This window comes from Tursiops truncatus, chromosome 7 (genome assembly GCF_011762595.2).
Source record: "Tursiops truncatus isolate mTurTru1 chromosome 7, mTurTru1.mat.Y, whole genome shotgun sequence".
Taxonomy (NCBI): domain Eukaryota; kingdom Metazoa; phylum Chordata; class Mammalia; order Artiodactyla; family Delphinidae; genus Tursiops; species Tursiops truncatus.
The window spans coordinates 58112073-58122674 of record NC_047040.1 but is presented as its reverse complement, the minus strand read 5'-3'; the positions used below and the strand labels follow the sequence as shown (position 1 = coordinate 58122674).

At 43.6% G+C, this 10602-nt stretch overlaps 2 protein-coding genes across 35 annotated transcripts in view; one reads left to right on the top strand and one right to left on the bottom strand.

Moving 5' to 3' along the window:
* The window catches only part of WIPF1 (WAS/WASL interacting protein family member 1), a 114657-nt gene that overhangs the window by 23998 nt on the left and 80057 nt on the right, over window positions 1–10602 (bottom strand). For 2 of the 9 annotated variants that reach the window (XM_073807552.1, XM_073807551.1), the window contains 2 exons: window positions 3608–3703; window positions 532–620 (listed from right to left, as the gene is read on the bottom strand). In XM_073807552.1, the coding sequence (XP_073663653.1) occupies window positions 532–582 (51 nt within the window). In that variant the 5' untranslated portion in view covers window positions 583–620; window positions 3608–3703. Of the gene's footprint in view, window positions 1–531; window positions 621–734; window positions 1179–1636; window positions 1695–3607; window positions 4402–10302; window positions 10487–10602 lie in introns of those variants that run through there. The other 7 variants (XM_019922541.3, XM_073807554.1, XM_073807553.1 and 4 more) reach the window with 6 other exon arrangements.
* The window catches only part of LOC141279176 (uncharacterized), a 118704-nt gene that overhangs the window by 98146 nt on the left and 9956 nt on the right, over window positions 1–10602 (top strand). For 11 of the 26 annotated variants that reach the window (XR_012333078.1, XR_012333085.1, XR_012333082.1 and 8 more), the window contains one exon: window positions 5189–6663. The exons of 1 other annotated variant lie outside the window; for it this stretch is intronic. Coding sequence is in view for 5 of the 25 variants with exons in the window: in XM_073807557.1 (XP_073663658.1) it covers window positions 6577–6663 (87 nt within the window). In the remaining 20 variants the exon portion in view is untranslated. The remainder of the gene's footprint in view (window positions 1–5188; window positions 6664–10602) is intronic. 14 more of the 26 variants (XR_012333089.1, XR_012333086.1, XR_012333080.1 and 11 more) reach the window with 4 other exon arrangements.

Genomic DNA, 10602 nt, shown 5'->3' with positions numbered 1-10602 from the left:
GTAAGTGGGAGGGGGGGAGGGGGGAGTGGAAGATGGGGGTTATTTGTCAAAAACAGAGAGGGAAGAAAGATGGCGAAAGGCAGAGAAAAAGAAAGTGAGTCTGGAGGACACTTTAATGGATGCATTTTCAGACAGGCAGACTGGGTCTCTGGACTATCCTGCCCAGATGTTAAAGGCTAGAAGCTGAAAACAGTGCAGGCTGGGCAGAACCGCTCCTGCCAACCGTCTTGGGCCAGCATGTTCAAATGAACAGGACGTGTCTCCTTGATGGAGGAGGCAGAGGAAACCTAACTAAGCCACATTCCACGCGTGTCCTATGCATCACATGAGACCTTAGACTACAAAACATTTTCGTATTGTTATCTGCTGCATCTCAGGCTCTGGCTTATTTACTGCAGCACCTGGAAAGCTTACCATATCATTCATATTTAAGCCAGAATGTGAATACACTGAAAACAAATACACGTGTGCCAGGTTCAATTTTGTTTAGCTTGCTTCGTGCATGGGCCATGGATGGGGAGAATCACTCACCAGAGAAAACGTGGGCGGTGGCGGGGGTGCTGGAGGGGGCGGTACGGGCATCCTGGATAGTTACGTTTTCAGCAGTCTGGCTGACAAATCTGTAAAAACAAAAAGAAACAAAGCACCATCACGTATTAGACTTCTTAGTAATACTCCATCCTAATCTTCCTTCCCGCTTTCCCGTCAAAGTGGCAGCTATTCACGAAGCCCACCTTTTATAAGAGGTGGAATTGCTTTACGGCATGGCTAGGATGTTACTATTCTGGAAGGAGGTCAGCAGGGAAGGCTTCTCAGCCGAAGTGCCTGGAGATACTGGAAGCAAAACCCAGTGCCTCATGCTGCTCAATCCCACCACCACCAAAGCAGGTTGGGGGAAGGACCCTGGCCTGCCGCCCGAGTAAGCTGGGAGGTTACTAGGAAACGGCTAGAAATGTATCCTGGCCAAGTCCGATGTTCAAGTGGCTCCTCTTCCCTCATCTCCATGGCGCAGCCCTCTCCCGTTCTCCCGCCAACTCCGTGCCCGCGCTTTTCTTCTCCAACATTCCTGACGTTTCTTCTCCACTCCGCTGCTTTTCTTCTCTGAGATTCCTGACATTTGTCTAGGTCTGGGTAGCACCCAGGAATGCAAAGATGAATCTATATTTCTATACTTGCCCTCAAAGTTCTTACAGTCCTCCGGGGAAAGGAGATGGGAATACGGGAAGATAAGATGGGCAAGGAGGCTGGATTCCTACCTCTATGCTACTTGGCATTTCCTTACAGGATCCAAGTGGAAAAAAGGGGGGGAAAAAAGAGAGGAGGAATCAAACCTCTGACTCTGGGCTGTTTACTACCAAAAGGCTTCCTTAGAAAGGATTTCTGCATAGTCTAATTGCTCTGGGGACAAAGGGAAGGCCAGACTCCGCGGCGGTGAGACAGCGTAGGGAAGCCCTGGTGGGTAGCAGCGGCGAAGGGGGCAGCCTGGCAAACATGAGGGGCTGAAGAAACAATGGCAAGGACGTGCCCCCAGAGCTGTGCCAGCAATGAACCCTGTCTCCCTTTCCCCCAGTCCTCGGAGTCCCATCCCTGGGTCTAAGCGGAAGCCCCAGGCCGCAGCCCTCACCCACCTACTCACCCCTCAGTATCCCAGCTTCTCCCACCCAGATCTTGCCACTCCTGGATCAGCAGCGCTCCCGGATTGGCAGCGGGGCATCACCCAGAGCTGTTAGAAACATCAAATCTCAGTCCCTCTGCCTGCACTGCATTTGTTTCCGCATTTTCACAAGATCCCTGGGTGATTCATATGCATTTGAGAAGCCTGGTGGTAGAGCCTTAAACCAAGTGAGCAGCCTGGAACACTGACCACCTGAATAACATTGTTTCTGTGGAACATGTGTCCTGAATTTCAAACCTCAGAATTATCTTTTATTTTCAATAGTCTCTTAATTGCAGAAAACAACCTCTTAGAATTTAAAGTATTAGGGAATTCCCTGGGGGTCCAGTGGTTAGGATTCTGCACTTCCACTGCTGGGGGCCCAGGTTCGATCCCTGGTCGGGAAACCAAGACCCCACAAGTCACATGGCATGGCCAAAAGAAAAAACAATTTAAAGTATTAACTTAGTTCAACCACTGAAAGTTAACGTGGAAAACTTATACCTTGAAACAAATACAGATGACCCTTGAACAACGGGTCCACTTAGATGTGGATTGTTTTCAACAGTAAACATCATAGTACGATACCATCCATGGGTAGTTGAATCCGACGATGCGGAATCCGGGTGCAGAGGACCCGTGGATACAGAGGGCTGACTGCGTGCAGAGGGTCGTTGCCCCTAACCCCCGCATCGTTCAAGGGTCAGCTGTTACTTTCCATAGAAGTTTTGCTGGATGGATGGCTTGCTTTCTGTGACAGTAACGGAATGGAAAAGCTAAGAGGACATGGCCAAACTTGTCAAAGCTACTGGAAGACAGGAATCAAGAGAGCTTCTGACAGTTCTATTCTGAGTGCCATCTAGAAAATGAAATTTAAAAAACTCTGGAGCAGCAAGAGCTGCTCTCATCTATTAACAGTCAAGTGGATGATAAAGGGCACTTTATTTCTGTCGTCTTGAATACTTATGACCACACTGCAAACTAGCATAATTCCACTCATTTTACAGAGGAGGACGCTGGGACTCAGAGAAATTAATAACTCGCTAAAAGACCCGCGAAACTCATTCACATCAAGTCCTTTTGATCCCTGCTCTTCTTAGATAAGCATTTTTAGGCAGGTAAAGGGCTAACTAGTACTGCAGCTCACCTGTAAACTCGGTCAGAATCTGGTTTTCAATAAGAGCCTGTCTCAGACAGGGGTTCTTTTAAAATCTGTTCCTTACATTGGTCTTTTCTGGGTGACACCAATCGGTCCCCCGTGGGGCTACACGGGCAGTGTAATAAGGAGGGCTGGGGGGGGCCTGTGTTTGGAGGCCTATGAAGGGGGTGCTCCAGCTGCAGGGGCACCTCCAGAAGCCTCAGGGTTGTGTCCTAGGACCAGGAGGAAGGACGGGGATCTGAAACGGGATTCAGGCCCAACTAACTGTCAGAGCTGCTATGGCCAAAGCAATGGTCTGAACAGCTGAGGAGGGAGCTAACCAAGTAAGGGGTGGCCGGGTCCACCCAGAGGGCCCGAGAGATGGGCTCCATGGGACAGGCTGTCCACGTGCTCAGTGGATGAAAGGCCCCTCAACACTCCATTGTGTCAGGTTCTACGCTCACCAGCTAACCTGCCATCCTGTTAATCCTAATACTGAGGAAGAAGTGGATTCCGATCAGCTACCGGGAACCTCTTACGGGTTTGGTTCTCATAAACCAGTCTCTGGTTGCAAAGATAAAACTGAACTTCTGTACGCCTGAGGGGCCAGATGATGGAACAGGGACACTCTCAGGGGACTGCCACCCTGTAAGGCCTCTTTAAGTATTTTACAGTTTTCTGTCGTTGCTATTATGGCTCTCTCTGTGCATTAACTGACTTATAAATAAACCTCTGGAGCACAGAGGCTGGGCCTGCCCCTGCCCCGCCCCCTCCGATAAACAACAGGGAGAGGATCTGCGGGTGGGCGCTCTCACCGACACCTTGATCTTTGACTTCCGACCTCCAGAAATGTGAGATAACAAAATCTGCTGTTCGAGCCACCCAGTCTGTGGTACTTTGATATGGCAGCCCTAGGAAATGATAAACACAGTTTCAACAATACATGTTATCTATCATGTCTGCTATCCACAGTGAAAATTATAAGATAATAGCTTTTGAATAAAATCCATCAATTGATTTCTCACCCAAACTATCTCTGGATTGTCTGTCATACGTTAAAGAAATTAAAAGTCAACCGGAGGGGGGACTTCCTTGGTGGTCCAGTGGTAAAGAACCTGCCTTCCAATGCAGGGGATGTGGGTTCGATCGCTGGTAGGGGAACTAAGATCCCACATGCTGCGGGCCAACTAAGCCCACATGCCACAACTACTGAGCTCCCGTGCCTCAACTGGAACCCGCAGGCCGCAAACTACAGAACCCACATGCCCTGGAGCCCACATGCCACAACTAGAGAAGAGAAAATCGACGTGCCACAATGAACAGCCCGCATGCCTCAACTAAGACCCGACACAGCCTAAATAAATAAATAGATAAAACATATATTAAAAAAATCCTGAACCCTAGGGAACATGAGTGATTACCAAAGTTTTATTTAATAACTGAATCCCTAAAAAAGTCAACAAATTTTTGGTGGAAACTATTGAGATGAGGGGAGGGATCTACCAATAAACCTTTCATAAAGGAATTGATTCTTTGGGTTGAGAGAACAGAGTAGAATATTTTACATAAATGACTTCAAAAATCCACTAATTGAGGCTTCCCTGGTGGCGCAGCGGTTGAGAATCTGCCTGCCAATGCAGGGGACACGGGTTCGAGCCCTGGTCTGGGAAGATCCCACATGCCACGGAGCAACTGGGCCCGTGAGCCACAACTACTGAGCCTGCGCGTCTGGAGCCTGTGCTCCGCAACAAGAGAGGCCGCGATAGTGAGAGGCCCGCACACCACGATGAAGAGTGGCCCCCACTTGCCACAACTAGAGAAAGCCCTCACACAGAAACGAAGACCCAACACAGCCATAAATAAATAAATTAATAAATTTTTAAAAATCCACTAATTGGCTCTTCTTTGTCACCTACACACACGTACATATATACACACAATATACATCAATATTTAGAAATTCTGGAATTTCCTAGTTCTGTGAGAGACATGGATGATTTTGTTGGTTTTACTACACTTCTAGTAGGTCAGCATCATGGTTTAATGATGCTGGACAGTGGACAGCATCACACACTGACCCTAGATCAACCAGGGTAGCTGGTGGCCCCGAGCCATCTGCTCAATGTGTAATACTGGTTATGGGGAACACCTTGTGAGAGAGTGAATTGCTCCCCACCCTACTGTGACGTAGTCCCCCAACAGCATGGACAACTGGACACTCAGTCAGAGCCCAGAGTTCAGTCCAGAGTTGCCCCAGGAAACTTATGCTTTCTTCTTCAATATGCTCATCTAAGAAAGCAGAATTATCTCTGAAGGTAAAATGATCAAGAGAACTGGCAAGTTATTTAAATAAACTGTTTCTTAGTTTCTTCCAACCAATGTCAAATTCATTCTAGATTATGTCATGTGAGGCCCACACTACAGAATGACAGGAAGAGGGGAGAGATTTCCAGCACTGTCCAATGAAATAATCCTCAGAAGGCCGGCCTCTAATCCTGAAGACGTGGGTGTGAATCGGCCAAGTTCTAGCAGAGAAGATAAGAAGCAGGTTTATCCAGTTATGTTTTATCACAATTTTGGACCACTCAAAAATATAAAGCATTTTGCTATGCAAATCTTGCCAAAAGTCACCCTTAAATACTATTCTACCTAAAATGAATGGGAGAAAAGTAAACTTTTTGTTCAGAAAAGGTTGAATTCATCACTGTGTGTGTGTGGGGGGGGTGGGGTACAGGGAAAGGACATAATAGAAATAATACAACTGAAAAGATCCTAACGTCCAATGTTCTCTTGCCCTCATAACTTTCTATTCTCTATCTTATTTTTATTTATATTCCTTGATATTTTACTTTATATATAATGCTCTTAACTCTTTTTCATGTATATATTTCTTCTGTGCTCTTGGTGTCTTCAGGTTAGATTTTTGAGAATTTTTTTTCTGCTTCCAAAAGTAGCATATATTCATTTAGAAAATTATAAACAATATAAAAATACAAAGATGAAAATAAAACACGACAGTTGTATTTAACCGTTGAAGGAAGCATTTGATAATAATTAAGTATTAGGTGAAAAAGGGTTGGGGTTGATAATACCCAGAGATAATTCTTGTTAACTTTTTGATGTGTGTTTTTCCAGCTTTTATACACAAACACACACATACCTCTTTGTATCTATATAAATACACACATGCACAACTGTTTGACCAATAAATATTAACAGAAGGAAATTTATAATACATACAACTTGACAGTGTTTTAATAAGGAAAGGCCCTTAAATTCATATCGAGTTATTGCAGCCATAAAAAAAAGATTGCAAAGGCATTCATTATAAAGGTAATGAATCTACTCCAAGTTATACCGTTAAAATAAAATCATTTAGCGAAAACTCAAATTGCTGCTAACACTGGTAGTTTGGGGATTCCTACTCATGATTATTTTGGGTTCTATTCTTTAGAAACTCCTCCAAGAGACAAACTTAGTTGGATGTGTATAAGATCTGCAAACCATCAGAACTAATTAAGATGAAGTTGGCTTTGTTCTTCAACTTCCTGTAAAAATGCTCAACAGGAAAATTGATGCTCACAGCAAACCACAGCCATCCTGTTTCTTTAGCAGTCTTTTCACAGCTGCAGTTGCCCGTAGTTTCTATTTTCTGATACCAGGCCCAGTGCAACAGCTCAGTGCCCCACCCCCAAGCCCGGCATGTCATTTTTGGCCATTTTAGCAACTTTTAATACGTTTGCATAAAGTTTGTTTCTATTATTGTGACTCTTCCTCTCCTCAGTCCAAGCTCCAGAGGGCTGAAGGCAATGAGGCAATCAATGCAAGAGGAGAAGCAGAAAAGGCTGCTCAACCCAAGAAGAAGCCAAAGGTAGAGAAGAGAAACAAGCTTTCCTTTATAAGCAAAGCAACTGCCTCACCTAGTTCATAATCATTGTTTTTCTCAATCTGAGCTGTACACGGGACCCCTCATTTCTCAAAATGTACTTGCTCTTTTCTCCGTTGATCATCATTTAAGGCAATAGCTTAAGTGAATTCTGCTTACGGGCTGTCTTCTCAATGGTAAGGGTTTGTGTCTCTGCTGTACTTGGAGGGTCCCTGGCTATTTCAGAAACACTTCTTTTAGATAAAGAGTTGGATAATTTGGGGAGTAGGGGGGATTTTTCAGAGAAGACATTTTGAAGCATTACAATGTCATTACGATTAGAGGGGAGCTTGGACACAAACCCACAATTTTATTGTAAGAGTAACTGCTGGGGAAATAAAGGTTGCTATGAAGTAAAATTATTTTTTAATACGTTGTCCTACATGTTTAATTGAAAAATTAGTGCAGATTCATAGACAGCTAAACCCTCTCAAAAATGAGAAAATGAAGGTAAGTTCAATGACCCACCTACTTGTCCTTGTTTAACTATGGGAAAGGGAAGAGAAATCTTTTCTGCTTTATGCACTTAACTAAAAAGTACCAATTTGCCTCCCACAACTTCCCATCTCTAACAAGTACTGGTGGTTGTTTTTTTTTTAGTACTCTCTTTAAGGGCCTCAAATCTCAAAACTACGTTTCCCTAAATCCTCAGCACCACATTTAGTTTTACCAGATGATTAAGATCTGCCCCTCCCTGTTCTCCACTACACACACACACACACACACACACACACACACACACACACACACTCATACACACATACTCACAGCATATAGGTCAACAAACTCAACATATCTTATTCATTTAACCATTGAAAGTGTAGCCTCATAATATAAGTAGAAGAGTCACCACATTTACTTCTGAAAAGGTCAGGAGACTTAGAAAGGAAATGGTCTTACCTGAGATTATTCACGTAAAGATATTTACTGTGCCTGTGACATTTAAAACAAAGCATTTGTACAATCCCAGATTCTCGGGATTAGAAAAGGACATCTTGTGGCTTCCTAACTGTACTTACGAAAAAAGCTCTTGAAATTACAGTTAGTTGTTAGTGGCCTTGGGCAAATTGCTTAGCCTAAGTCCAGTTCCCACAATAAAATGGCGAGAAGGGTACCGACTCAACAGGACTATTCAAGAGTTAAATGAGGGGCGTCCCTGGTGGCGCAGTGGTTGAGAGTCTGCCTGCTGATGCGGGGGACATGGGTTCGTGCCCTGGTCTGGGAAGATCCCACATGCCGCGGAGCGGCTGGGCCCATGAGCCATGGCCGCTGAGCCTGCGCGTCCGGAGCCTGTGCTCGGCAACGGGAGAGGCCACAACAGTGAGAGGCCCGCGTACCGCAAAAAAAAAAAAAAAAAAAGTTAAATGAGGCAAGTGCTAACTAAGTATTAGCATTTAAAAAAAATAAAATAAGCAAAAGTCAAGAGCCTAACATACAGTGAGCGCTCAATAAACACTGTCTTTTCCTTTTTTTAACCATGAGAAAGAGAAACCACGAGCTGATGATGTAGCCTACATGTGCACACCCATGCAAACTTCTGCATTACAAATGATGGCAAAGGGAGGTGCATATAAAGTGCACTTTAAATTTCTCAGAAAAGCACACTAATTAAGGCATTACTTATTCTAGTATTCTTTTTTTCAGTTTTAATTTTCAGGACTCAGGGTTGCAAAATACAGACAGAGGTATTTGATAGTCCAGGGGAAATGCTCTTTTCAACAATAAGTAAATGTATGACAATTTGGAAAAACAAAAATGAGTCAAACCTTAAAGCAGGAACGAATCACAATTTAAATAGCCAGAAACTCCCAACGAAAATGACGTGTTCATGAAATGTTAAGCGGACTCCAAAAGTGCGTAAAACTTGAAAGGTCCAGGAATTAGGTAGCTCACTTCCTCTTACATTTTAGCACAGGTTGGGGAACTTCCAGCCTATAGGGAAGATCTAGAATTTGATTTCGTCAACGATCAGAGTGAAATTGCTGCTGGACCCCAGGGAAAATTCTTCACCATGGGAAGGTCTCTGAATACTGCAGTTCATTCAGAGTATGTGTAATCCTTAAAAGTTTAGATATTAGAGTAATTGAAGAGCTGTGAGCAATTAACCAACAGGTGAACTTTTCCAAGAGCACCAGAAAACCACCTATGATTTTAGATAAATCATTTAACCTCTTTAGACTATAAAAGGAGAATTTCGACTAAATGATGTTCCAGTTCAGAAGCAACATAACTTTATGAAGTTAACGCATAATGTTAGACCCACAGCCCAAGTGACTAGTAAGGGTATGGTTTCCACACTAATGGACCTCAAAATCTTTTTCAGGCTTCTCATCTTCCTCTCTCACTATCCTGTCTTATTCTTTATCCTGCTTTCCCACTATCTTTCTCTCTACCAAGCTGTCCTACTTTTCTTAATTAGAACCCTCCTATAGTCTTTTCTTCGTTTTACCACTTGTCTATTTTCTACTGTATACACTAGTTATGCCACTGAATTATTTAAAAGAACTTATACTTATTGACCAAAGTTGTGCCCTCTTAACTTTTTTTTTTTTTTTTTTTTTTTTTTTAAGGTGTGTGGGCCTCTCACTGTTGTGGCCTCTCCCGTTGCGGAGCACAGGCTCTGGACCCTCAGGCTCAGCGGCCATGGCGCACGGGCCAAGCCGCTCCGCGGCATGTGGGATCTTCCTGGACCGGGGCACGAACCCTTGTCCCCTGCATCGGCAGGCGGACTCTCAACCACTGCGCCACCAGGGAAGCCCCCTCTTAACTTTTTAAAGCTTTATTTTACATTTCTCCATGGGGTAAAAGGAATATAAGTCAAGTTGCTTTTTCATATATGCCCCAAAGAAAAAAAAAAGCATTTTTTTGATACAAAAAAGTTTCCTTAATCCTGCTCTGTAGATCTCTGGGTACACCGTTTGAAATACGAAAATTACAATTATTTTATGTCAGAATATTAATCATATTAAATGTAACTAGTTACACTGAATGCTGCAGAATTTGATTAGCAATAGTAATCGTGCACCGCACTGTTAGGATGTTGAACAGAATGATTCTAAAAGACAAACTGTCCTAAAAGACTCTGCTTAGAAATGGTTTGGGATCTGAACTTAAGTAACAGGTTTGTAGCAACAGACTGGCAAGAGCTTAGCTCCACGGTACTTTCCTTTGAAGCTTCCAGTGGCTCCTTTTGCTTGAAAAGCACTTACTGTTGTCGGCCAAAGTGACAATTCAAAGGCAGTCATGTGGACAATTGCACCATCCACCGAAAGGATACAGTTACTGACATAAACCCCCATTTTAAATGGCAGAAGAAATTCCTGTGGATCCAAACTTGCCCAGTGGTCAGGAAAAATTCTCCTGAAAATCTCGCTTACATTTTGGTTCAAAACGCAAGTTCTAAATTGCCCACAATCACTATAGCAGTGAAACTAGTCCTGTGTGCAACAGGACTCGACCACATGGTACTCTACTGAAAAATTAAACAACTTTATCTCAACATACTATGGTCCACCAAAAGCCATCGAGTCCTTCCCTCTAACTGAATAAAGGAAATACATTTAGTTTGAATATAATCTTTCTTACCGTTAAAGGATACTGCAGGAAGGCATGATCAGGGACACAGGCAGACAGGGAGCAAGTAAGATATGAGAGAGAAAACCGTCCCTGAGAAAGGCATCATCTTCTAACGCAAACGTGGGGTCGTTTTTGGACAGCCGTTTTGGACAAGCTCTGGCCTCTCGTTAAATGTGACACACTGAGTCAGAGGCAGACATCCTTCTGTGGTTATTCACTTCCTGTCTGATTAATTTGTTGCTTGTTCCTTCCTCCTTTTATGCAGAAAAAAAGGCTAGATAGGTTTTACTTCAGAAGCAAGCAAGAAGA